The sequence below is a fragment of the Suricata suricatta genome, chromosome 16 (genome assembly GCF_006229205.1).
Source record: "Suricata suricatta isolate VVHF042 chromosome 16, meerkat_22Aug2017_6uvM2_HiC, whole genome shotgun sequence".
Classification (NCBI taxonomy): domain Eukaryota; kingdom Metazoa; phylum Chordata; class Mammalia; order Carnivora; family Herpestidae; genus Suricata; species Suricata suricatta.
Genome location: NC_043715.1, coordinates 48,361,157 through 48,388,559, shown reverse-complemented (window position 1 = coordinate 48,388,559; position 27,403 = coordinate 48,361,157). Strand labels below are relative to the sequence as shown.

Genomic DNA, 27,403 nt, shown 5'->3' with positions numbered 1-27,403 from the left:
TGGTGCCACACCTGCTGGCTGGGAGTTTCTGGGCTGGGAGTTTTGGGGCCATTACCGTCCCCAGCTCCTCAGGGCTCTGGAGAGTGGGGCTGAGAGACCCCATGTAGAGGGAGAACCCATGGAGACTGAGGAAGAAGGGGGAAGAGGCCCTGGGCCCACCACACACCCTCCTATCCCCAGCCCCTGTGGCCTCTCATCGGCCCCAGGGTCCCAACCCTACCGTTCTTGAAGGCCAGGAACTCAAAGACACTGTGGACGATGGACACGATGATGGTGAGTGCCAGCAGGTAGGGGTTGGTCTCTAGGAGGGCAACCTAGGGGTGGGGGGAGATGTCAGTGAGCACTGTCGTGCCCTTGCCTGGGGTGACCATTGCATCACGGTCATTAGCCAGCCCCGCTCCTCTTCCCTGGGCCCCAGACGACCGGAGCCCAGGGGCTGCCCTGAGGCAGGAGAGTGGCTCAGGATGGGCAGGTGGGCACAGAGAGGCGGGCAAATGCTTTACAGATGGGGGGGATGTAGACAGTGATGGGGCGAGGCAGGGTGACCAAGACACATGAAGGGACAGCTGGGTTGAAGACCAGCAACTCAACACCAAAGACAAGTCCAGGGAGGTGCCGCTGAGTCTCTAGGTCATGGACACAGGCGGGGAAAAAGGTAGGAACGAACAACAGATGTTCCAGGACACAGTCAGAGAGAGTTGGAGCTCAGGGCCAAGGGGACAGGCTGTGGCGGAGGGGAGGGGCAGGGGAACGCAGGTCCAGATCCAGAAGGCCCGGCCGAGCTGACAGAAAAGCTGTGACAAGAAGGTCCACAGAAGCCTCGAGACAGGAGCCCCAGCGCCAGCCGGGGCCTGCCACAAGAGGGGGTCCTGGGCAGGGAGTCTGGGCTGGAGGTCCCCAGGCCGCCACTTCCCTTTGCCCTCCCCTCCCGCAGCCCAGAAGGTGCTGGAAGCCCCCACCCCGCCCTGCCCCCCTCACCTTCACCGAGTCCTGCTCCTCGTCCGACTGCTCATACAGCTCATCGCCCAGGAAGCTCCAGGGTGACTTGGCGCTCTGGGCGGCGTAGAGCTGCCAGCGCCAGAGCGAGAGCGGGCAGAAGGAGACGCGGAGCGGCAGGCTGGCCAGGCTCTCGTTGATGGGGTAGTAGTCCTTCTGCAGGTTCCAGTAGTCGTTGAAGTAGATGATGGGGTAGTAGTCACCACTCACGGCGTCAAACTTCACATCTGTGGGCACATGAGGCAGGGGCACTGCTCAGCCCGGGCTGGAGGCCAGCGGCACCCAAGAGGGTGGGGGGACCCTCCTCCCCGCCCCCCGCCCCCCGCCATCCAAGAACAAGAACAAAGGTGGCAAATTCAGGTGTCTACAGGGACCTGATTGGGCCCCTCTGACAGGGGACACTTTCCGGCCACACCACAAGGAGCCGAAGGGCTGCGTGACGTCAGTGCAGGGGACAGGGCAGAAAGGGTGGGGCAGAACGGGCGGGCGGGCCACACCTGAACGGGACAGCTGCAGCTCAGCTCAGGCCACGGCCGCCCCGTGACTCCCACACATCGGCTTTGTGAAAGAAGTCAGAAATCTGAGTTTTTAGGTGATGCCATCCCCCCCACCCCCACAAGCTGGGTCCACCAGATGATGGGCTATGTGACTTGCAGGGGACCGGTTGTGGCACATAGGCAGTAAGTGCCAGGGGGACCAGGAGGCACAGGACAGAGAAGAGAAAGGGGAGTGCTGGGGGTGGTGGGGACTCAGGGAGTGGGGGCCAGGAGGCAAGGAGGCAGGCTGGGTGAGGGCCCGAGGCAGGTGGGGGCTCACACTGGTCCAGAGGAGGGGGCACACTGCCCTTCACCCACGGCGTGTGGTCGTCCACGATGTTGATGGTGATGTTGGGGTGCCAGTGGGAGATCACTTCCACGGGCCCATAGTCCTCGGCCCTCTAGGGAAGACGGGATGAGGCAGGGCTGGGAGGTGGGCCCCAGAGGCACCTGCCTGCTCCCTCCTGAGGGCTCCCGTGACATGTGAGACAGCAGAAGAGCAGCCATTGCGGTGACCCTGGCTAATAGCTCACCCCAGAGGGTCCCCATGCTGGCCTTTACAGACCACCCCCCCGAAGCCACCGAACAGAGCAGGAGACTCAGGCCTGAGGATGTGCCTGGGGTCACGTGCCAGGCTGCAAAGCGGAGTCTCATAACAGTGTGGCCGTGGGACCTACACGAAGCCTCCATGCTTGGGGACCAGGCCTCCCACTGGGGACCAGCCTGTGGAGAAGGGAGGCTCCTGATGCCCATCACAGGTTAACACCCCCAGTACCCCCAGCCTGCCGGGGAGAACTCTCGCCAGGGTTACATCATCAGGTGCCCACTCCGTGCCAGGCTCAGCCCGGGCTCTGGGGCCTGGCTGTGATGCTGCCAGCACGTCTCCTGGTCTGATCACAGGAACAGAGTCAGGACCCCACCCCCGGCGGGGCTGGTGGGAAGCACGTGAGGCCACGCGTGTTGCATGTGCGGAGTGCTCACTCCGCGGGTATTGGCTGCTATGCCTGGAGTCCTCCCTGGCTGGAGAGGGAGCTCCGGTTCCTCACTCGGTTTCCAGAGAGGAAACTGAGGCACAGAGACGTGAGGTGGCCCGGCCGAGCCCCCGCAGCGGCTCAGTGGGAGTGCCAGAGGGGAACCTGTGGGCGCTGGCTGCTGGGCTGCGAAGGGCCAGACGCCCCCCACGGTCCCACAGCTGTGCTCAAGTGTACCTTGATCATTTCTGGATCTGCTTCTGTCTCTCCTGTCAACAGGTTCTTGGTTTTCTGAAATCGCCGGCGCTTGTACTTGTTGATCACTGTTGGGGGAGGGGAGGCAGGGCAAAGAGGGTGGACATCAGACCTGCTGGCACCAGATGCCAGACCTGCGTGTCCCCAACAGCCGCTCCCTGGCCTCCGGCCCACAACGGACAGAAGCAGTAGCCGAAGAACCTCAGCGATGCTCTCAAACAAACCCCATCGCCCGGCACCCCACCTCACAGCGACACCAATGTTGTCATACTGCCCCAGGCAAGACCCGAAGTCCCCCTTCTCCAGAATGCGCTCCATCCACTCCATCGGCAGCCCCCCCCCCCCCCCCCCCCCCCCCCCCCCCCCCCCCCCCCCCCCCCCCCCCCCCCCCCCCCCCCCCCCCCCCCCCCCCCCCCCCCCCCCCCCCCCCCCCCCCCCCCCCCCCCCCCCCCCCCCCCCCCCCCCCCCCCGCACGCACCTCCCACCCCAGGCCACATGCTTCTCCTGGCGGCCACTCCTGACCTTCTCTCCACAAGGCGACGAGCGACCCCTCTGAACCAAGCATCAGCTCGCATCCAGCTGCTCCTGAACCTAAGAAGCCTCCCGCTCCCGCAGCGGGGCGCCTGCCACACTCACCGCGGCCCCACTGACCTCCTGCCTTCGCCCACCCACCCCTCGCACCCGCCAACCCGGGCCTCCGGAGGTGCCGCTGTCTCCCCAGCAGGCATCCCCCGTACCCTCAGGTCCCTGGTTGCACACCCTTCTTCCCCGCGCCTCCCCACCCACCCCAATTGCAGGGGGGCCGTCCAGCCGCCCCCCTCACCACCCTCGTCTCCTCCACTGGTTACCCTGGCCCCATGTTTGCCTCCCCTCTGGCTGGCTTGTCTGTTGCCTCATCCAGTCTGCAAACCCCAGGACTGGCAACTAGCGGGACCCGGCTACACACTCGGGGGGGCCACGGACAGTTCTGGAGGGGACCCCAAGCCACCAATGTGAGACATACGTGGGGCTGTGAATCCCCAGCCGGGAGTGGACTTCACGTCCTCTTGCAGAGGCCACATTTGCTCTGGGCTCCCTGCCGCCCTGCCTGGAAGAGGAGGCCGGTGCCCACTGGCACCCCGTCTCCCCTCCTCCACCCTGGCCTGGAACTTTATGGCTCTTCCTCGTCTGCAACCTGCGCCTCCCATGACTTCTCCCTCCTGCCCCTGAGGGCCAGGGCCAGATGGGGAAATGGGAAAGGGAGCCGGCTAAGAGTGGGGGCTCTGGGGTCACGTCCTGGGTCTGTCTTCCTGAGGGACCTTGGTGAGCTCCGTCACCTCCTCAGGCTTCAGTCCTTCCGCCGGAGAACGGGGTTCAAAACACCACTGCTTCTTGGCAGGACCGCTGTGGCCCCTGCTCTAGCGTCCCTGCCCGTCACGTTAACCCCGACCACAGGGCCGGAGCCCTCTCACCCACTCAGAACCCGGGCTTGGGACTTTTGGATTCTCTGCATGAGCTCAAGTTCAAAAAGGCTTCTGGGAAACTGGCCTGTGGTTTCGGCCCAGGACCTGCTGCTCTTGTTAACATCGACACACCTGCTGCTTCTACTGTGTCCGTTCGCTGGAGACCTTGCCTCCACATCCAGGGAGAGCAGGAAACAGCCGAGGGTGGCCTCCTGCAGGGAACCTTCCAGGCGGACGCGCCCTGCTGCCGTGTCCAGGGAAGGCCCGGCCCGGCCCCAGGAGGAGAGGGGCTTCGGCTCAGGTGGCAAACGTTCTATGACTTGGTGGCATGCAGACTGGCCTATAACAGGGGACGGGCCTGCATTCTGTGGGGACAAGAGTCCCCTTTTCTCGCAGCTACAGCTCCTGCACCGCACCAGCCAGCACAGTCACTGGCCACAGGAGGCTGCCGGCATGGAGAGCGTGGCTGGGCCAGGCCAAGATCTGCCGTGAGTGCGTAACACACACTTGGTTTCTTAAGGCGGGCGGCTGGGCAGCTCAGCCAGTTGAGCATCCCACTTTGGCTCAAGGTCGTGATCTCACAGTTCATGAGTTCGAGCCCCCAGGTGGGCTCTGGGCTGACAGCTCAGAGCCTGGAGCCTGCTTCAGATTTTGTGCCTCCCTCTCTCTCTGCTCCTCTCCCATTCATGCTCTGTCTCTCTCTCAAGAATAAAAAATAAAAACAAACCAAAAACAAAACTTAAGGCAAAGAAGAAGATACCTTGCGAATTTTCTACATTGACTCCAGGTTCAAATGACAACACGTTGAGCCCAATAAAGTCATTACTAACACTAAGTGGCCACTAGGAAACATAAAGGACTATGCTGTTAGGTCTCTGATACCGTGCTCCTCCATGCCCTAACCCACCAGCCCTCTGGGGACAGAGACAGAGGGGGCTTGTTCTCCCCCCGGACTTGACATGTGGCCAGCTCCGAGTCCCCCTCACCCAGTCCCTGCTCCACAGGGCCCCAGCTGTGAGGCTGGGGGTGGCCTGGAGGGTCCTGGTGGGCTCCTCAGGTCCATGAGCCATGGATGCCATTTGCAGCCCACACCAGCACATGCCACACTGACCATGACTATGGTCTCAGCCACGCGTTGCTACAGATCCCATTTCACCAAAAGGCAAAACCCCAGGAAGTAACACTGGCGATGATCAGGGGCAAAGGGAAGGCAAGCAAGCCACCCCCGCCCTGGGCCACGTCCAAGGCAGCCTCAGAGGTGTCCGGCACATCTAACCCAGCGTCCCCGACAAATGCCACTCGCAGGGCCACACCTGTGGAGTCTGCCCATGCAAGCCACACTCCCTCCGTGCACCTCTGCCCGTGCCACACCCACTAACGGACACCACAGACACGCTCCACAGACACACACACACACTCGAGGGGACTTTTGCAAATCAGTTTTGGAGACTGAGTCAGGGTCACCGACTTTTTGTTTTGCCTAGTACAGGTGACAACGAACAGATTAGATCAGCCTTTGGGGTCCCCCAAAATTAGGAAAGACCTAACCCACGTGAGGAGAAGCATGGCTCTCAGCGCCCCACACGGGACAACCGGAGGGCTCTGATCTGCATCCCCAGGCGCGATGAAGTAAAAGCGAGGTGGGCGGGCACACGAGACTCACAAGAAGGGGCGGGGAACCTTGTGAGGGAGCCATGGAGTTTCTAGATCTGCTGAAACCTACGTACGGTGAGATCCTACAGGGCTGCGCGTTGGGGGACAGTGGACTCCAGGACAAAGACACAAGGAGGGCGCGAAAAGACGCCAACCACGATCAAGGGCGTGCAAAATGAGAAGCTGGGCAGCATGGGGAAGAGAACTGCCCACCACATGGCTGGGAGGCAAATAAGCCACACGCTGAAAAGCGCCTAAACACTGAACGTTAACGTAATCAGCGTCCTAGTCCCCTACTAGGACTTTCTCTTCCAGAGCAAGAAGCTAAGAAAAAATATCTAAAGTTGAAAAACCAAGAAACTGTGGCATCGCGCGGCTACTGGGAACTTTGGAGGTTAAGTAGCCGAGAAACGGCTCCCAGGGCTTGAAAGCAGCGGGGTGTGGGAGCCAAGGGGAGAGGCGATCAGGAGACAGGACTTGCACAGTCATGTGGAATTATTTGGATTTTAACCCGCGTATGTGCAAGAAGAGTTGAAATGTAAGACGAAGCCCTAGGCAGAGAAAAGCCCCGGTCGCTGCTGGACCATGCTGGAAGTCCCAAGGGGCCAGCCCTCACCCTGGACTTCTCGGGGTCACTTGGAGTCCCTGGGTTTTGTCCACGGAGTCGGGATTCTCCTGGTGAGCGGCCAGCACCAGCCAGACAGAACGGGAGGCCTCATCTGGCTGCGTGGCCCTCCCAGCACATGGACCCGAGAGCACCCCAACAGGCCACCTGGGAGCCGGGCCCCCGAAGGGTGGCGATCTGTGCAAGGCCCGTCGGCGCGGTTGCAGACATCATGCAGGAGACAAGCCCCCGATGTCCTCCCGGTTTCCCCCTGCTTACTCTTCCTGTCGCTCACCCACAGACCATTCCAGAGTGTCTGCTCCCACCAGGCCTGGCCTCGCACAGAGCCCCACCCTCCCCCGTCAGGGAAGCCTTGATGTCTCTGCTCTGAGCCCTCTGGCCGGCCGGTCCCAGCCTCCCCCAGCCCGGGGCCCTGCCTGCCCTGGGAGCCCACCGCATGGCGGGGGGTGCTTACTCCGTGACATGTGGACGGTGGCGAGCCGGCGGTACAGGGCCTTCTGCCGGGGGTCTGGGTGGAAGCCGCTCTTGGTGAAGTAGACATGGATGTAGATGGAGCCATTCTGCTGGACGCTCTGTAAGGCGGGCCCACAGGGGAAATGGAAGCACTGAGGCCCGTGGTGCCCGGGCCCAGTGCCGTGCCGGAATGCCCACGAGCAAGCCGCTGATGTCACACACACTCAGCTCCGAGCCCTGCTGGAGCACACTCGGGCTGGGTGCCCCCGGGCTCCGTCTGCCGGGGCCTCAGCGCCCAGTGGCGTGACGCCGATGGTCAGCCCTGAGCCTATGGCAGCACGAAAGCGACCCAGGGGCCCCTAGCGTGGCCACTCGGGCACGGAGGAGCGGCTCACTAAACGCCAACAGCATCAACCCACTTGGCAGCAAAACAAGGAGGCCCAGAGCCCGCTCCTGGCCCTTGAAACAGTAACTTCCAAGCCACACTTGTTTCGGTGACCCACCCAAGCCTGGCGCAGCAGGTGGCATTGCCGCCCATTTTCCAGATGAGGCAAGCGGGCTGCCCGCAGAGGGTAACGTGCCGTGTGCTGAGTACAGGCATCTGAACCCAGTCCATGGGCTCCCGTCTCTGCCTGTCCTCGTCTGTGTCCCCACCTCTCTGCCTGTGCCTGTCACTGTACTACTCTCTCCCCAGGAAGGGGACTGCCCTCACTCCCACCTGAACCAGATGCGGAAACCCAAGAGGGTAGCCATTTGCCTGAGGCCCAGGTGGGCGGCCAAGGCCCATCTGAGGCCTCTGTCTGCTCTGCACGCAGAACTTGGATCAACCTGGCCACAGCGCAACCCCCTCACTTCCCTACCTTTTAATCCCACCTCTGTGTTAATTATGTTTCATGTATTTTTATTGTTTTAACATCTAGAGGAAGGGGAGAGACCACCCCTCCCAGGGCTACTGATTCCTAGAGACAAATGACTCACCTGCCCTTGAACAGGTCTTTCCTAAGCGAACCGCTCCAAGCAGCTCCCCCAACTCCCCTGACCCACCTAATCCCACCCGGCAAGCTGCCCACACAGTTGGGCACCACCCTCCGGCCCAGAGCCCGCCGCCATCCGAGCTGGCCCGTCCTGCATGGCTTCCCTTGCTGCCTAGCTTCTCCCATGGGAACTCCGGGAAAGGCTCCGGCTGCGCCTCCCCCACGCCTGCTCCTGACCAAACCCGGTGCTTCCCCTGCGGCCCTGAGCGCGAAATGCACGGAATGACTCAAAATCAGGCAGAAGCGAGCCCCCTCCCACCCCAAAGCTGGGAAGGGGGGTTGGACTGGATGCTCCGGAGGAGCGCTCACCACCCAACCTGCCGCCTGGCCTTCCGGTATCTCATGGCCTGGGGGCTGGGCCAGAGGTCTGGGTGGAGAGCGCAGCTACCCTACCCACCTCAGAAGGACTGTACCCACACCCTACTTCAGGCACCGGCCAGAGAAGACATCGCCCCGCCCCAGGGGCCGAGGAGAAGACCCTCGGGGGAGAAATGAGAGAGCAGTGCCAGAGACATCCCCACCCACTGGTCCACTGATCCACTACTTTCACTGATGTGTATATCCGCTGAGGGATCGGCCCCACACTGAGCGGAGCTGGGGACACAGCGGTGACCAGCCCAGCCCTGGTAGGGACAACCCAGAGCGGGCAGGCTTGCAGGCAGAAGTCCAGAGAACTTCCCTGACACCCGAAACTGAGCATCAAGGAAGGCTGCTGGAGGAGACAGGACCGGACCCGGGCCTGCCGGAGTCCAGAGCCGGACAGCCTGGGCTCGAACCGCCCACAGGCCGTCTGACCTTGCGGGTCACCTAAGCTCTCTACCTCGGCTTCCTTATGGGTTAGTCACGTGGGGACGACAGTTCCCGCTTCTCACGGGGGCAGGGCGGCTGGTGCCAGTCGGCCCAGTAAGCGCTGCTCCTTTCTAACCGGGCTGCCTGACCAACCTCCAAGGGCGGCGCTAACCCTTCACTGGCCTAACACACAGGTTCCCGCAACCCTGGAGGTAGCCAGGAGGACCCCAGGCCAATTTCAAGCCCACCCGCATGTGTCAGTCGGGGAGGCCCAGGCGCAGAGGCCGGGGGGCGGGCACCCGCAGGGCACTGGCTCGCGGGGCGCGGGGCCGGGAGCCACCCCCACCTGCGGGATGTCGAGCTCGGCGAAGTGCTCGTAGCAGCCGTCTGCGTTCTCGCCGCTGGTCCAGTCGCCGTACACGAGGTCGTGCTGCTCCCAGAAGAGCGCCGACGTGGCGTTGAAGTCTGTAAAGTGCTCGTGCTCGGAGATGTACACGTGCAGGTTCTGTGGGGGTGGGGGTGGGGGGCTCAGGGCGGCTGCCGGCCTCTGATCCGGAGCCGACGGAGAGCCGTGGGAGAGCGGTGGCAGCGGTCAGCACACTCATGTCCGCAGCAGGGTGGAGGGAGCCGGGGGGGGGGAAGAACGGCAGCTGCTAGAATGTTCTCTCTTCTCCCCCCGCCACCCCCACCCCACGTCTGTCCTGGTCTGAGCCTGTGGTGTCCATGAGCAAGAAACAACCAAAGAATGGTCAGTCCGCCAGTTAGAACCTGGGGTCAGCGCCTGACTGGCTCAGTCGGCCAGAGATGGAGTGAGTTTGAGCCTAGCTTTTTACTTTAAAAAAAAAAGTAGAATTTGGAGTCAGAAGGGATCAAAGACTCCCAGAATTCTCTTCTCCCTTTTTGGTCAGAGTTTAGCACAGTCAAGAGCTGCAAGAGGGTGAGCCGGTTCCCAAGAGCGCCTGGGAAGTGGAGAAGCCAGGCCTCGGAAAGCACCCTCCCTCGGCAAGTGCCCGTGGCCGCCCTTGTCCAGAGTCCCCGGGGCGCGCGGGCAAAGCGCCTCTGAGCGGCGGGCACCCGCTGACTAGGATGCTGTGCAGTCGGGGATCCCAGGGCCGTGGAGGGGTGCACAGGCGGGAGGCGCCTGGGGGCTCAGTCAGTTAAGCACCCGACTTTGGCTCAGGTCATGATCTCAGTTTGTGAGTTCGGGCCCCAGGTCGGGCTCTGTGCTGACAGCTCAGAGCCTGGAGCCTGCTTCCGATTCTGTGTCTCATTCTCTGCCCCTCCCCTACTTGTGCTCCGTCTCTGTCTCTCAAAAATAAATAAATGTAAAAAAAATATATAAAAAAAATGTATCAGCAGACTCTTAAAAAAAAACAACTGGGTCAGCTTTAGCTCAAGCGGTTACTTCGCATCTGGTTGTTCAAAAAGCACCGCCTGAACGTACTTTGGCAATGGGACACATCAGGGACACAACAGTTTGTGAGCAACTGAGTGGCACCTCCGATGTCCCTCTTCCCCACAAAACCAGATTTTACCTTTGCCTTGAGAGTGTCGCTAGACTGACACAGGCCCCCCGGGCCGAGGATGGACCCGGAGTGCCCCAGCCCCTGACCCGTGCACGGCCGACAGCGACCAGGGGCCTGTCTGTCCCAACCGCCCACGTCGCTCCCCCACAGCCTCCCCCACGCCGTCCAACCTCCCAGCCGGCGGTTACCATTAAAGTGTCTTTGGGGAACAGGTTGCGGCTGGCGACGCGGGGGGCTCCTCCAGGGCCCGCCTGGTCCTGAGGGGCCGGCCCTCGGCGGAACCAGCTGCTGATGACCCAGATGATGAAGATCCTGAGGGGACAAGCAGGGCAGCTGGTGAGTCCCAGGCCTTTTCTTTGCAACGCGGGCCCGCCTGACCGCCTCCTGACTCGGCACACGCTAGGGCCTGACCCAGGGTTGGGGACCGAGCAGGGGGCGGGGAGGGCCCCTCGGAAGGCAGTCCCCGGGCTGGTGAGAAGACGTGATGCCCCCAGAAGCCGCATCCGGGGTGCTGCCCACGTTTCCCAGAAGGCCCTGGCAGCCACGGGGCTGCAGGGCCTTGGACCTGCTAACCTCACCCCTGGGAAAGCCAACACGCCAGGCCCCTGGGATCCCAAAGCGAGGGAACCCTAAGAATCTGAAATCTCGGCATTGTAGGGGCACAGCACCTCAAATCAACTGAAGACTCGAGAAGCAGACGGTGAGGCAAGGGCTAGTCCCAACTTGTAGTAATGTTGGGCTAGGCCATTCAGGCCAACACTGCCGCTGAAAACAACTTGGAAAAACTTAGGAAAAGTTAAAAGTTAAGATACTTAGAACACATCAATGCTGGTTTTCTATACGTAATTATGTTTGTTGACACAACAACTCTGCTCTTGGTTCTCTTAGGTGCTTTCTTTATCAAGTTCACGCGTGAATGTTTGTAAATGCATACTCTTTTTTTTTTTTTTTTTTTTTTTACATTTTAATTATTTATTCACTTAAAGAATCTCTGCACTCGATGCAGGGCTCGAACTCACAAACTCGAGATCATGACCTGAGTCGAAGTCGGAGGCTCAACCGACTGAGCCACGCAGGCGCCCCCAGAGAGCTTTAGGAGTACCGTGCTGGGGGCACCCGGCTGGCTCAGTCAGAAGAGCAAGTGACTCTTGACCTCGGGCTCAGGAGTTTGAGCCTCACATTGGGAATGGAGTTTACTTTGAGGAAGAAGTAACATATTCAGTAACATGATAGAAAAAATAACAAAACCAAAACAACACTAAAATACGCTAGTGTCGTATTTCCAATTCACAAAACTGAATAAACATGGTACTACGTGGTCTTAGAGTCAGAATGGACTTGGAGGTATTTCTGGGACCACTATGAAACGAGAAAGGCCGGGGGCGCCTGAGTGGCTCCGTCGGTTAAGCATCTGGCTCTCGATCTCGGCTCAGGCACAGTCTCACAGTTCGTGAGTTCGAGCCCCAAGCTAGGAATCAGCACTGACCGCGTGGAGCCTGCCTGGGATTCTCTCTCCCTCTCTCTCTGCTCTCCCACTGCTCATGCAAGTACGTGCTTTCTCAAATAAATAAATAAACATTAAAAAATTTTTTTTTCAAGATAAAAGAGAAAGGTGAATATGGAAAGAAAGGGAGAGAAGGAAAGTACATGGAATAGGACTTCAATTTTGTATAATAAACGTGTTAAACAACGCGTCTGAGGGGGACCGAGGAATGGGAGTCAGAGTTTCACAGGTGCAGCGTTTCAGCTGGGGAAGACGAGAAAGTTCTAAGGGGCACCCAGCTGGCTCAGAGAACCGTGCGCCTCTCTAGCTCAGGACTATGAGTTCTAGCCCTACACTGGTGTAGAGATTACTTAAAAAACAAAACAAAACAATACAAAACCAAGAATAAAAAACCCACACTCACCCAAAAAAACCCCAAACCATGTATTTAACACATTTAAACTGAAATAAAAACAGAGAAAGGTATGAAACAATACACATCAGACTTGCAAATGGATTTCTGGGTTTGGGGGAGTAGGGGGAAGGTGTAGAAAACAATAAGCCACAAAACCCAATACTGCCTTAAAAATTCTGAAGAAAACAACCCGGGGTGCCCGCCTGGCTGGCTCAGTGTACGGAATGTGTGAGTCCTGATCTCGGGGTTGTGAGTTCCAGCCCCACGTTGGGAGAAGAGCCTACTTAAAAAACAAACAAATGAAAATAGCATTTATACAAATCAAAATGTAAAAGGATCATGACCAATACAGTGATGACGAATGACAGTTATCCTCAGGTGATTTTTTACTTTCTTCTTCAAGCTATTCGTTTTGAATTTTTCTTTAATGTTTGTTTTTTTTTTGACAGAGCAAGAGAGACAGAGCGTGAGCGGGGGAGGGGCAGAGAGAGAGGGAGAGGAAGACACAGAATCCGAAACAGGCTCCAGGCTCGGAGCCGTCAGCACAGAGCCCAACTCAGGGCTTGAACCCACAAACTGTGAGATCATGACCTGAGCTGAAGTCAGACACAACCAACTGGGCCACCCAGGAGCCCCTTTAATTTTTTTTTTTTCTTTTAATGAACTAAAGAAAAGCCTCAAACAAAACTATAGCAGATTGCTAGATGTTTCCCATTATGTCTTCCCCTTTTGTCTCAAAGAGAGAACTCCTAAATAAAAACTATAATTTTAGTCTTGCTAGGGGTCCACGGAAGATAAAGTCCTGGCCAATAAAATGTAAACACTGTGTGTTGTACTGGGCTCTGGAGGAGTGTCCTTAAAGAGAAAGAACGTGGATGTGATGGCGGGATCTTCAGCAGCCATATTAGGCCATGCAGATAAGAGGCAAAACCTATTGACAGTGGAACAGAAAGGAATCTGGGTTGCAGAAGACGACAGAATCCTGGTCTGCCTACGTCCAGAATAGTACGTGAGAGAGAAATAAACAACTTCTAAAAAACTCATGTGAATTCAGGTCTCTCAGACACCTGCCGCTGTGTAATTATTAAATGAGACAGGAACTTATTAATTACAGGTACGAAAAGCAATAGAGCAGAGGCTAAGTGCTCAGCCTCTAGTCTGCAATACCGGGACCTGAAGCCCAGCTCTGCCTCTTACCAACCGTGTGACCTCAGGCAAGCCTTAACCTCTCTGGGTTGCTGTCTCCTCAACAGTTAAAATGGGGATAATCACACTACCTACCCCACAGGGCTGTGGATAACACTAAGTGCATGGATATAGCTCTATGCCTGTATTCGTCTCTAAGTACGTATGCACGGCGCACCCACGCTATATACACAGCACCTGGAACAAAGCCTGACACGCGTCTGGCAAGTACTTGAAAAGTGCTACTGTTGTTAGTTTCATCATAGGAAAAAGGCAGACAAAACTCTTCGGAATGGAAAACTACTCTGAAGGAATTCTCGTGTGGGTGGGCCCCGAACCGCACGCAAGGGCTGGATCCGGCGCAGGGACCTGTCTGCCTGTACCAGCTACGGAGCCCTGGGGTCTGGGGTCTCAGGGGCCACGGCCCAGCAGAGCCTCCTGCGGCCTCATAAGTCCCTGACGCACAGGGCTGCAGAAGGTCTGGAACCGGCGGTCTCGGGGGAACCTCCACCTCCAAGAGAGGCTCCCGTTTTAGTAAACATGCTGAGGGAGAGTGTGGGAGCAGGGACGCCCCCAGGCAGCTCTGCCCTGGCACAGTGTGCGCCCTGCAGGAAAGCCTCCCCCTCCTGGCTTCTGGGTCCCTGTGGGTAAAAGGAGTCAGACTGGACCGGACGATGTTTTAGGATCCAGATCCCCAGTCTCCGGAAGAGCACCTGTACACACCTGTGCACCCACAGTTTGTGGGTCCTCTCAGACGGCTCACGGACACGCTCCTCCAGCCACATGCCAGGCCAGGAAGCCCTGCCCTAGACGATGACAGGCCTAGAGGGGACTGGCGCACGCCCAACGCTTCGCAGCCAGTTAAGCAAGAGACGCACGTCTTCCTCCCGCCCCACACCGGCATCCTGCGTTCAGAAAAGTGTCAAGTACGTGAACAGACGCCGAATGAAAACCCTCCTCGCCCTCTATTTACCCGGTACGCGGTACCCATCCCATCCCCCGCTCCGGGCAACCGCTGGCGTAAAGTGGAGATGCGCCGAAGCCTGGACTCCACTCTCCCCCAAAAAGTCCCTTCTTACACAATCTGCTTGAAGCTTTGAAGAGTTTTCGGGCCCCTGAAAACCAACCCTGAACCCCACCTTAAGAATGCCAGTTGAGGGGGCGCCTGGGTGGCTCAGTCGGCTAAGTATCCGACGTCAGCTCAGGCCACAATCTCACCATTCATGAGTCTGAGTTCCGCATCGGGCTCTGTGCTGACGGTTCAGAGCCTGGAGCCTGCTTCAGGGAGATTCTGTGTCTCCCTCTCTCTCTGCTCCCCACCCCCTCTCACTCTGTCTCTCTCTCTCAAAGATAAAGAAACATTAAAAAAAAAAAAAAGATTTCCAGATAAGATGGTCTCTGGGCACCCACCCAGGCTAATGTTTGGGGCTGTCTGGTTCTAAGGAAGAAAATGAGCCTAAGCTACAACCGTATGAGAAATGTCTATCTGAAAGAAGCGGCCTATGTACCAATGTGGAGAGATTCTAAGATATGTTGTTAATGAAAAAAGTCAAGGTGCAGAACTGGGGAAAATAGGCTACTCTTATGTAAAAGTGAAGGGAAAGATAAAAATAATCTTTATTCACAGCTGCTTGGAGCATGCAAAAAGGAAACTGATCCGTAAGAAAATTCTAGGTCCTTACTGGACCCGGCAGGGAAGAGTGGAACGAAGAAGGAAAGGAGGGAGGGGAGGCCACGGTGCCAGAATGCTGGGTGCATGTCCTGGATGGCGCCCCAGCGTCTGGGCGGATCGGTGGGGAATTTCCTTCCTGCACAGCCTCTCTGCATCCTGGGTGACATTTTTGGAGGACACGGTGGGGGGGTGGGGGGCAGGCCTGTCCCACACCAAAACGTGACTGGTGGCTATGGCTGGGATTATGGGGTTTTTTTCTTTTTTCTTTTTTCTTTTTCTTTTTTTAAATTTATTATTATTTTTGATACAGAGAGAGACAGAGCATGAGAGGGGGAGGGGCAGAGAGAGAAGGAGACAGAACCAGAAGCAGGGTCCAAGCTCTGAGCTAGCTGTCAGCACAGAGACTGATGCGGGGCTCAAACCCATGAACGTGAGATCTGACCTGAGACGAAGTTGGAGGCTCAACCGACTGAGCCACCCAGGCGCCCCTATGGGGATTTTTTTTTTAAGTTGTTTTCTCTTTATATTATCTAAGTTCTTAACACTCAGCTCAGACACAAGAGAACCCCTGGCCAGTTCTGAGCGGGTCCCAGCTCCTGCGCCCCCCATTCACACGGACCTTATGACATCTTTCACGACCTGCGAGCTGCCGGGATCCCTGGCTCTGAGACGGGAACGTGGGCATGAGAGGGAAGATCAGCCGGCGGAGGCCCCAGGCTCGGAGGCGGGCCGGCTCCCCTCTACATTTCAGCAGCTGATCCTCTAGTTGGGACAAGCAGGCTGCCCCCCGTGTTTCTCGGTTCTGAACAACTGACCCGTGAGCATCTTCACGTGATCTCACTTCAGGCAGAGCACAGGCGTGCGTTGACAGGCCAGCCACCAATCCTCACACGCTTCTGTGTGGCCTTCCTCTTTCTACGCCATCTGTACTGTTTGAACTTACTTTCTACACGAAGCGTGCATTACGAACGAGCTTAGAGGAGAAAACGAGTAAGGTAGCCGGGGTGTGTGGGGGACACGTGGCTGACCCACCCCGACCACCCCTCTGCCTTCCCCAAGGACAGAACCCCAGCTTTCCGCAGGGCACTTGGCTTCCCAGAAGAAAGACCACATTTCCCAGGCTCCCTTGCAGCAGGCCACAGCCACGTGAGGACGTACTAGCCAAGGGGAGGACTGTTTTCAACAACTCGGCTGTGCGAGGACACGGGGAAAGGAATCCTCAGTGCGCTGCTGGTGGGGACGCAGACTGGTGCAGCCGCTGTGGAAAGCAGCATGGACCGCCCTACGACCCGGTAACCGCACTAGTACCTAGCCCCCAAATACAAATACGCCAAATCAAAGGGATATGTGCACCCCAATGTTCACAGCAGCAGTATTTACGCTAGCCAAATTAGGGAAGCAGCCCACCTGTCCATCAACAGATAAATGGATAAAGACGATGTGAGACATATACATACACACACTTAAATATATATATGTACATGCACACACCTACATACATATCAACAGGATATCATCCAGACTTAAAAAAGAACTAAGTCTTGCCATTTGCAGCGACATGGAGGTATAGAGTATAACACTAAGCAAAGTAAGTCAGAGAAGGGCAAATACTGTAAGATTTCACTCATGTGGAATTTAAGAAACAAATCAAACAAGAAGGAAAAAAAAAAAAAACAGAGATAAACCAAGAAAGAGAGTCTTAACTCTAGAGAAAAATTGACGGGGAAGTGGGTGGGGGAAGAGGGAAATAGATGATGGGGATTAAGGAGGGATTTGGTGCAATGAGCTCCAGGTCGTGTTTGAAGTTTGGCATCACTATATCGTACGCCTGAAACTAATAATTACGTTGTATGTTACCTAGACAGAAATTTAAATAAACCCTTAATAACAGGGGGGCCTGGGTGGCTCAGTTGGTTGAGCATCCAACTTCGGCTGAGGTCATGATCTTGCGGTTCACGAGTTTGAGCCCCACATCGGGCTCTGTGCTGATGGCTCAGAGCCTGGAGCCTGTTTCAGATTCTGTCTGTCTCTCTCTCTCTGCCCCTGCCCCACTTGCACTCTGTCTCTCTCTCTCTCTCTCTCTCTCTCTCTCTCTCTCTCTCTCTCTCTCTCTCAAAAATAAATAGAAACATTAAAAAAAAATTGGTTAAACCTTAATAATGAATTAAATAAACAACTCTGCCACGAATTTCTTATAGTTGATAAGGAGAGAAAGTGCCTGTCTAAATGCATGGCCTGTCTCTTGAACATTTTGCTAAAATACCTCTCTAAAAGAAAAAGAAATGTCTATTTTGCAGATGATCAAAAAGGGCTCAGGGCAGAGAAGGGACACTGTCATCAGGTCTAGGTGGGCAGGCACAGAACTCAGCCCCAGACAGATCCCCCTGCCCCCAGCCAGCGTCTCCCCAGGGCCTTGGTCACAGGCCAGGTTTCCAGAAGGCAAGCCCTGTGCTCCCACCACCCAGGAACTGGCCGCATGAATGCACATATAAAAAGATCACCACCAGCCAGGCACAAAAGGACAGGCTGTATGACTCCACTTAAATGCCCTAAGTAGACCAGTCAAGTTCAGAGAGATGGAAAATACCCCATGGTGGGTGCCAGGGGTGGTTACATGGGGGGGGGGGGGCACGGTTCGTGCTTAAGGGATACAGAGGTGCACTCCGGGGAGAGGACGTCCTGGAGACGCGTGGGGGTGGAGGCTGTGCGGCGGCAAATTTCACGTAAACGGCGCCCCCCCCCCATTCCTCTGTTTAAATTCTAACCCCGAGTGCCGTCACCCTCAGCGACTGCATTGGGAGAGCCAGCCTTCAAAGAGGTGACTGAAGCTAAGTGACGCCACTGGGTGGACCCCAATCCAACAGGACCGGTGTCCTCACAAGAAGAGGACATTAGGACGCAGACACGCACGGGGGAAAGATCGCGTAGGCACACAGAGAATGGCCGTCTATGAGCCAGGGAAGAAATCTCTGCCATGCCGGCACCTTGGTCCCAGATTTGGGGCCTCAAGAGCTGTGAGGAGACACATTTCTGCTATTTACACCTCTCCTACCCACCCCTGTCTGAGCCATTTGTCACAGCAGCCCTAGCAAATTAATACAGTATACTTTAGGGGCTCCTGGCTCGCTTAGTCAGTGGAGCATGTGACTCTTGATCTCAGGGTTGTGAGTTCGAGCCCCATACTGGGTCTAAAGATTATTTAAAAACAAAATCTCTTTTTTTTTTTTAACATTTATTTATTTTTGAGAGAGAGAGACAATGTGATCAGGGGAGGGGCAGAGAGAGAGAGAGAGGGACACAAAGAATCTGAAGCAGGCTCCAGGCTCTGAGCTGTCAGCACAGAGCCTGACACAGGGCTCGAACCCACAAACTGTGAGATAATGACCTGAGCCAAAGTTGGGTGCTCAACCGACTGAGCCACCCAGGCGCCCCAAAAACAAAATTTTAGAAGGGACTCTGGGGTGGCGCTGAGTAGCCAACTCTTGATTTCAGCTCAGGTCATGATTTCACGCGTTGTGGGTTCGAGTCCTGCATGCTGACAGCCCAGACCCTCCTTGGCATTCTTTGTCTCCCTCTCTCACTGCCCCTCCCTGCTCACTCTCAAAAATAAACCAACATTTAAAATAAAGCAAAATCTTAAAAAAAAAATATGGAGTGGCTAGTTGGCTCAATTGGTAGAATATGTGACTCTTGATCTCAGGGTTTTAAGTTCGAGCCCCACACTGGGTGTGGAGACTACTTTAAAAACAAGAACAACAACAACAGTATACTTTACCACAATAAAAAAAAAAAACTCTAGTCATATTAATAAAAGAACAGCATCACCACCAATGCTCATACCCAGTGGCGTTTTCCTTTCTTCTGTTTTTATTTGCATTTTTCTCGACAAACGAAGTCAACCCCCGCATGCTCACCTGAACAGCACTCCTTTGATGACTTGCCAGGCATTGGGGGCCGGCTGGGGCGGTGGGTTCTGGGGCTGGGTCTCCGCCGGCGGGTCCCTCCCGATGCTGCCATTGCTGGTCACCTGCAGGAAACAGAGACGGGGTGAGGAGGGAGGGGTCCCCTGAGGCACAGGGGGCTGTCATAGGCACAAGGCTGAGCCCAGAGGAGGTGCCTGATCAGTAATTGGAGACGAGACGAATAAAACCCCCCAGGAAGGGTGCTGGACCTTGCTCCTTCAAGACAGAAACACTTCCCCCAAGGCTCCTCTGTGCTGGTGACACAGGGGTGACTGAGACAGCCCTGTGCTGCCCTCCTGGGGAGTCGCAGCCCAGTGGGGGAGCTAAACAGCCCCCGGAGAGGGATGATCCAGAGTAGACAGGGCTGGGATACAGGACACTGGAGGGGGTATCGGGTCCAGCCTAGGCATCAGGGAGGGCTTCCTGGAGGAAGGGACCTTGGAGCTGAGACTTAAAACATAACAAAGAGACGATGCAGAGGAGACAGTGAGGGGAGCAGCTGGCACAGAAAGGAAAGGGAGAGACCCTATCTGACTCTGAGGACTGTCCACTGCTCTCCGAAGCCAGAGCCCAAGATGCAAGAGACAATGCAGAATAGTGACAGGTGCCAGGTCCCAGAAGGCTTGGGTTTATCTAAGAGGTTCTTCCCTGGGCAAGCGGTTCCGAAGGCCTCCTCTGTGGCTGGCCCTGTCCCTCCAGGGGCTCCTGAGCCGGCAGGAGACAGACACAGAGAAACACAGGCAGAGCGAGCGTGAGCCAGGCCACTGCGAGCCACCACGGAGGCGGGGCCCACAAGGGCAGCACGAACTACCCTGTGAGGTACTCAGCAGTCAGGCAAAGGGAGGCTCAGGGAGGCTCACCCCCTTGTCTGGGTGGCAGAGGAAGGAAAAGGGCAGCGCGATGCCAAGGGGGTGTCAGGCAGGGCTTTCTAGAGCAATCTTCACTCGGAACCAGAAGCTCAGAAGCAGAGAATTGCGTGTCGGGAAGGGCCTGTGGTGGGGAAGTCTTCCCGCCCCCTTCTTGCACCTGCTGCCTCCCGGATCCTGTCCTCTTCCTTCTCCCAGCTCTGTCCCCTCACCGCTCAGCCTTCAAGAGGCAGGACCAGGGCTGTTGTGGTCACCGTTAGGCAGGAGCACCGCCCAGCACAGAGTAGGGGCTCAGTAAACACCTGTGGAGTCAACACGTGCTCCCTGAAGGGCTTGCCGCGATCGCCCAGGCGCCCCAAACCTACTCCCTTCTAGGCCTCCACTGCCTAGCCCTCCCCGCCCAGCCCTGAGCCCACCCCTCTCGGTCATTCATCACCCCCCCACCCCGTCCCCTTCACCAGCAGCTCTTCCCAGTATCTCCCAACATGCAGGAGGGCACTGTGGCAAAAGGTAGGGGCTCTGGGGTCCCACAGTTCCTGACTGTGAGATCTTGGGCACGTCACTTCCCCTCTCTGACCAAAGGCCCAGGTTGTGAAAATACTGGTATGTATTAGACAGAAAATATTTCCTTCATGTGTTGAAAAATGGATTTCCCGAGCATCTACTGCGTACCAAGCCCACGGCTAGGCGGTGGCCACCAGGCTCGGGGCCCTGCCCTCCTGGATCTCAGGGCCTGGAGGGAAACACAGGGAACAGTCAACAGGTTCATTCAAGCTGGCAAACAGAAACAAACGTGCTCCGGAGGAACTAAGCAGGGGCAGATGCCGGCTCCTGGGTGGGGACGGTGACCCACTCTGGATGAGGTGGTCAGGGGCCTGCCTAAGGAGCTATTTTTGGTTTGTGGGTGGAGGGCATGCTAGGAGGACAGGTTGATGGAAGGGGCTGGCCGGGGGCAGGCAAGGTCAGGGACAGGGACTGGGCGCCCCCTGCTTCAGGGCTGGCCTTGCTCCCGGGAGCGCTGGCGGCCACGAGAGTGTTTCCGGCAGGTCTGTGCTCATTCTTAGGGCCCAGAAACAGAAGCTGAGACCAGGCCGGGATTTGAACCCATGTCTGGCTGACTCCCAGGTCTGTTCTCGTACCCGCACTGGGGGACGGGCTGGCCAGAAGGTCTGCAGGAGAAAGGCAGATGAGAACCGCAAGGAAGTGCCACAGTCTGAATGCCGGACAGTCACAAGAGTTGGCAGGGGCGCAGAGTGCACCCCTGGTGGGGAAATGGGGTCGTGGCTTTGAAAGGCACAGCAGAGAATTTAAAAGTGACATGTGCACCTGCCGTACAAACCAGCAGCCCACTCCTCGGTCTCTACCCAAGAGAAAGGAGAACACACACACACACACAGGCAAGCTCACAGACAAATGTTCACAGGGCGGGCTTATCTGTAATAGCCAGAAACGACCCAGACGCCCCTCCCCCTCGGTGAATGAAGCTGGGGTATCCCTACAACGGAATGCTACTCAGCAATAAAAAGGAGCCCAGCTGGGGGCAGAGAGTGGCTGCAAGAGGGAACTAGAACGTTCTGAGTGGATAGAGACTGGACGGTGGCGACGGCTGTGCTGCACGATTGCAAAACTCAACTAACAGCCACTGAACTCCACACCAACAACAGGTGAGTGTTGTCCTGTCTGTTGCAGCTGGAAAGAAAGGCAACTTCCCCGGGGCTCCCACCTCCCTGGGAGCAAAAAAGCCTTCATGTTGATCCCTAAGCCCTGGTCTGACCTGGCCCCTCCCTGCCTCTCTGCTCTCATTCACTGGGCCCAGCCACAAGGCCTCCTTGCCGTTCCTCCACAGGGCCAGGTACCTCTCACCTCAGGGCCTTTGCACTGGCAGTTCCCTTTACCTGAGAGGCTTCCCCCGACCCCATATGTGCATGCCTCCGTCCCTCAATTTCTTCAAGTCTTTGTTCAAATGTCACCTCCTCAGAGAGGCCTTCCCAGACTACCTTGTATAAATTGCAACCCTCTTACCCGCCCCTCACTTCCTAGCCCCTTCTCCAGCTTTACTCTGTCCATGGTCCTTATCACCATCTGACCTGCTCTCTTCATTGTTTTCCTGTCCCTTCTTCCACCCCATCCTGTGACCCTGACAAGACAACGTGCGCTCCAAGAGGGCGGGGACTCTGTTCTGTCTGCAGCTGTAACCCCAGCATTAGCACGGAGCCTAGCACGCAGAGGGGACTCAGTATATATTAGCTGAAGGAACGAGGGGCTAACGGCTCTGGACCGCGTCTGAGCCTCTGGCTGGAGGAGCAGGCTGGCAGGAGTGTGACACCACTGAGGGTTCGCCCCCTCGGCGCTAGGCCCACAGGCCTGGGGAGGGTGTGATGGCTGGGGACACAGTAGTGACTAAGACAGTTCCTCCTCTGGGACCCACATGTCCAACCTTACACAATCCCCAGAAACTCTGGCGTCGGGGCCCAGGAGCAGCTGAGACCATCAGGCTGGGCTGGGAGCGCGAAGACCGGCTTCGAGCACACCCTCACCATGGGAGCACCATCTCAGTCCAGCCTCTGCCTCAAACCCTGTTCACTCCACACGCACTGAGCCCCTGCTCTGGGCCGGGTCCCGAGCTGGGTGGTGTAGGTGACACAAGGGCCTGGTTCTGCCCTCCAAGGCCTCCCCAGTCCAGGGGAAGAGAGGCAGATGGTACAACCCAGAGGGGGCAGGGCTGGGACTGGGAAGCCCGGGGGGCTGTGAGAGCCCTAAGCCAGTCTGAGCGCGTCAGAGAGGGCTTCCTGGGGGAGGGAACATCTGCGATACACAGAACTGATAAGGATCGATCCGGTAAAGAGGGGAGAAGTGTGTGCACAGGCCACGAGGCACACTCCTGAAATAAAAGAGCTTCACAGTGGCTGATGGCCCACTCATCCAGTGGTTCTCAGCTCGGATGATTTCGCTCCCTGCCTCCCAGGGGACCCTTAGCAACGTTTGGGACATCTTTGATGGCCACGACTGGGAAGAGGTATGTGTGCTACTGACATCTAGTGTGTAGAGGCCAGGGATGCAGCTAAACACCCTACGATGCATGGGACAGTCCCCCACAACACAGAATTAACCAACCCAAAATGTCAGTAGTACAGAGGCTGAGAAATCCTAGTCTAGCTAGCGAAGAAAATTCAGATCACCCAAGGCCTTGATCTACTAAAGAATCTGTACTTTACCTTGAAGGCAAAGGACGGAGTCATGAAAGGTTTTAAGCAGAGGTGGGACAAATAGAAAGTTGGGGGAGGGGTCCCTGGAAACTCAACAGTCAGGGGGACCTGAGTGCTGGTCTCTCCGACCACCCCCGATCCAGTAACCAGCCGAAACTCAGAGAGGGGGAAAGATCTTTGAGCGAGACTGGGAAGCCCCTGATGACAGGCACTGAGTCTTCATTCTAGAGTTAACAAATATTTTCTGAGGCCGCCCCCAGGCCAGGTCCCAGTCACGGATGCTGAATGAGGTTATGTCACCAAATCTCACCCAGGTGGCCTCCCCAGGTGATATTATTTACTCCTCCACTGGGCTCCCTCAGTCCCTGGCACAGACTCTTGTCACCCCCTGGTCATTCAGGATTATAATTCTTTATATGTCAATCTTCTCTCCCAGGCCACTGAAGGTAGGGTCGGGGCTGGAACCACCTTTGTGACCCATCACACGGCCGGCCATTCTGTGCAACCCCTCCACTTATCACTGGAGACATCAAGGCCCAAAGAAGGCAAGGAACTTGTCCAAGGTCACGTGGAAAGTCAGCTTCATTCTTCCCTCTCAACCTGCACCTCCTCTCCCCGGTGCTGCCTCCCACATGTCAGCGACATCCCAGTGGGTGGGTCGACAGCACCTTGCTGTCACTCCATCCATTCCCTAAATGCCTGAAGGGTGGAGGCCTGAACTAGTATGTTCTGCACCTTCAGTTTGCTTTAAACAGCAATGGGTCAGAAGTAATCAGCACCTAGGCTGACTCCCCCGTAGGGTTAGTTTATGCTGAAAGCGCACCCTTGTCGGTCCTGACCACCCTGGGTCAGCAATGTCTGGCAACTGCTACATGGAATAGATCCCAAACCCAACCTGGGTGACCTTCTGCAAGCGCCTTAGTCTCGCTCTTCCTTGATTCCCGTCCGTAAAGTGGGTCTGTCGGTCTCCACCGCCCGTGCCCTTACCCACGATCATTACCTGACGTCCCCAGAGCTAGAAAACTCCCAATGAATCAATCACTGCCCACATCAGGCACTGCGAGGGAGACTGAATGCTCGTCCACTTCAAGAACGGTCTTAGAGCCCGACTCGCAGAGTCGAGAACCAGGGCGCTTGGATGTAAGCCTGCGCCCCTCCGCGCCACTGTGTCCCGGCTCGAGCAGTGAGCCTGGTGGCCGCCCAGCACGAGCGTGCAGGGGACCCGGCGTGCAACAGGGCCCCGCTCCCCGCACTGTCCGGCCTCCAGGACTGCCCGGCCGCCTGGGCCCGGTACTCAAGGTCCCTCTGAGCAAGGAACCCCAGTGCATGGGATTCCGCGAAAAGAGGCAGGACACGCCCCGTGGGAGGCCCCCCGGGTGGGGAAGAACCCCTCAGGCCCCTCTCGGCCTCCGTACCTGACCGGAGCCGCCTCCCCCGGCCGCAACCACGGCGCTGCCGGCCCCGTCCGCCTCCTGCGCCGCCGCCATCTTCCCGCTCCGGGTCCCCGCCCCCGCCGCCAGCCCCGCCCCGTCCCCAACGACGCCAGAGTGATCGCGCGAGACTTCACACTTCGCCAGGCCCGCCAGCTGCCGTATCCGGCCAGAGGGCTTAAGCCACGCCTCTCAGGAGAGCCGCTTCCGGCTAAGGAAGAACCAACCCGGCCACCATACTCCCCCCATTCCCGGCCGTTTGTTTACACCTAGTAGCCTGTCACCCAGCTTGGGACGCCCAGACTTTCTCTGCCATCATATGAGCTTCCGACGGCCTCCATTCCCTTTGCTTCCTCGCGTAAATCTGCCTTTTCCATTTATATGAGCCTTGCAGGCCATCCTGCCCGCCTCGCTCCGCCGATTCTTCGAGTCGTTGCCGTTTTCGTGTTTCTTGAGCTTTCCCGGCCACCGTAACTCCTTAAAACGTTCTGCTCAATGCACGCCCTTCCTGTGTTCAAGAACCTCCCTGGCCGCCGTACCGAGACTCAGACGGTGGGTCGTAGAGCAATGTCGTCGACTGCGGACCTCTTTTCCTAAAGCAACCTTTTCCTCCCAAGTCCCCTTAGGTTATGATTTTTCTGTGCATTGAGTTACTATGCATTGAGTTCTCACGGCCACCACACCTTCAAATCGACCCTGTCATCCCCCCAACCCTTTGGGCCACCTAGTTTAGCCCGCAACGCGCTTCGCTTTCTAGCAATTTCGCAACTCTGGACTCGCCTTCAAGGGCTCTTAGAACTTCATCCTTTTTAGCTATGTGTCGTTGTACAGTTCCAAGCCTGTACACGGGTCGAATGACCCCTGGTCTCGGGAGGATGGTATGGAGGATGGGAAAGGACAGAAGTCTGTCAGCGGGTGTTAAGCCTTATGTATGAATGGAGGGGAGGTGTGACCTGGGTTTAAACCCTGGTTGTGGTACTGACCTTTTAATTGACCCCAGACAAGTGACAGATCTCTTTGGGCCTCGGTTTCTCTTTTATAAACAAAGGGTTTCCCTCCCACTTCCCCGCCCCGCTTCCGCCGCGCGGACTTTTGGAAAGACCTAGTGAGATCACCAATGTAAAGCACCACACACACACACACACACACACACACACACACACAACTAGCTCTTAGTAAGGGATCAATATTGTGCACTGTTATTATAAACCTTGCATATTACCCAGAAGGGAGAGTAAGCTTTGCTTTGGGATTCTTCAATTAATTTAGTTCTCGTTTTACTGTTTACTTCCTTCACTTTCCTCTAGGTCCCAGCTCAGTTGTAACCTCACCTCCTTGAGGCAACCCTGCCTGGCCCCCAGGCTATGCCATCACCGCTTCTAGTCTTTCCAGATCCCAGGACTCCCCAGCTCCACCCCTGCCCATTTTGTGTTATCACTGTCAGGAGTGGGTGTGGTATGTCTTGCCCGTGGGCTTGGGCGGGGAAGCCCAGGGCTTTCAAGGTCACTACTCTGCCTCCAGCCCTGCCCCAGGGGACAGTTGCTAAGTGAAAGGATGCGTGGGGAAGGTTGATAACAGACCTCTGAGGACCAACACAAGGGTAAGAAAGAACCTTAATGAACATCTTGCCCAGTCTACTTCTCTCGCATATAATAAGGGTAGTAAGAACGATTCTGTAAAACTGTAGACGTGGTCTAGGGATGAAATGAACATACTCACTGTGTCTGCCAGACATGAGGCGGACTGAGATTTTCCAGCCTCTTTTTCAAAAGTGCAAAATTAGGGGCGCCTGGGTGGCTCAGTTGGTTGAACATCTGACTTCAGCTCAGGTCATGAGCTCACAGTTCATGGGTTCGAGCCCTGCATCAGGCTCTCTGCTGTCAGCACAGAATGTACTTCCGAGCCTCTGTCCACCCCTCCCCTGCCTCTTCCCTGATGGTGCTGTGACCTTAGGACCCCTGCACAGCCCTCCCACATTTCTGTTGAGTGACCAGATAAGTTCTGCCATTTCTATGAACTGCTCATTGAATCCCTCTGCCCTCCACTAGGGGACGCCCGGCACCAACCAGAGGCTGTGATTTCAGGTTCTAAGGGAGAAGAGAGCTGGAGCGCTGAACTTTTGGGTACTGAGAAAAACGGGTTGAGGGTCCAGACTCCCAAGTCTGAAGGAGAAGAAGTCTGGGGTCCCAGACTCCGGCATTGTGAGGCAAGAGGAGTCTAAGGGCCTGGACTCTGGGATCCTAGGGCAGTGGGACTGGGGTGGAGGCCTGAGAAAGGAAGGAGGAATCTGGGAAGGGCACCAGGATTGGTTGGAAGCAGAACTGGACTGGGCAGTGGTTTGGTTTGGCTTGAGTCCGTGGGAAACAAGTGGACAGAGCGGGGATTGTTGCTCTAGGATCCCCCCTCCCCATCACCCCCTGGGTTTGGCAGCCTCAGCTCTTCCCAGGCCCTGGGGACTTGGGGGCATTTCCCACAATCCCTCCCCAAGGCCCCTGTTTTTTACTAGACTCACAGCTGCCCATCCTCAGGACCTGGGAAAACTGCCCCAGGAGCACTGAAAGACTGGCTGGAGGTTAATGGCAAGCAGATTGGGAGAAACAGAGGCCCAGAATCCTCGGAGACCAGCAGCCCCACCCCCTGGACTTGGGGGCCCAGGACCACCCTCAACTCCCTCAGGACCCAGAAGTCCAGGCCTGCAGCCCTCTACCCAGGGGCCCCAGCTCTGTCCTCCCGGACTGTACCACCTCTGTTCTTACTTGTACGTCCTGTGCTTTTTGCCTGCAATTCCCCACTGCCCAATACCATTTCCCAACCGCTAACCACCCCGCGAGGACCTGGAGGGCCAAGCCAGTGCCCTCCTCCCCACCCCCCACTTTCCGGCATCAACAGCCCCAAACCACTGTC

At 56.8% G+C, this 27,403-nt stretch overlaps 1 protein-coding gene across 1 annotated transcript in view; it reads right to left on the bottom strand.

The window, feature by feature from the left end:
• The window catches only part of CLPTM1 (CLPTM1 regulator of GABA type A receptor forward trafficking), a 28,694-nt gene extending 4,124 nt beyond the window's left edge, over positions 1-24,570 (bottom strand). The window contains exons 1-9 of the mRNA XM_029925138.1: positions 24,485-24,570; positions 18,950-19,062; positions 10,469-10,592; positions 9,101-9,259; positions 6,933-7,050; positions 2,741-2,826; positions 1,813-1,933; positions 979-1,223; positions 221-314 (exon numbers count right to left, since the gene is read on the bottom strand). Coding sequence (XP_029780998.1) covers positions 221-314; positions 979-1,223; positions 1,813-1,933; positions 2,741-2,826; positions 6,933-7,050; positions 9,101-9,259; positions 10,469-10,592; positions 18,950-19,062; positions 24,485-24,556 — 1,132 coding nt within the window. The 5' untranslated portion in view covers positions 24,557-24,570. The remainder of the gene's footprint in view (positions 1-220; positions 315-978; positions 1,224-1,812; positions 1,934-2,740; positions 2,827-6,932; positions 7,051-9,100; positions 9,260-10,468; positions 10,593-18,949; positions 19,063-24,484) is intronic.
• Between the last annotated feature and the right edge of the window lie 2,833 nt (positions 24,571-27,403).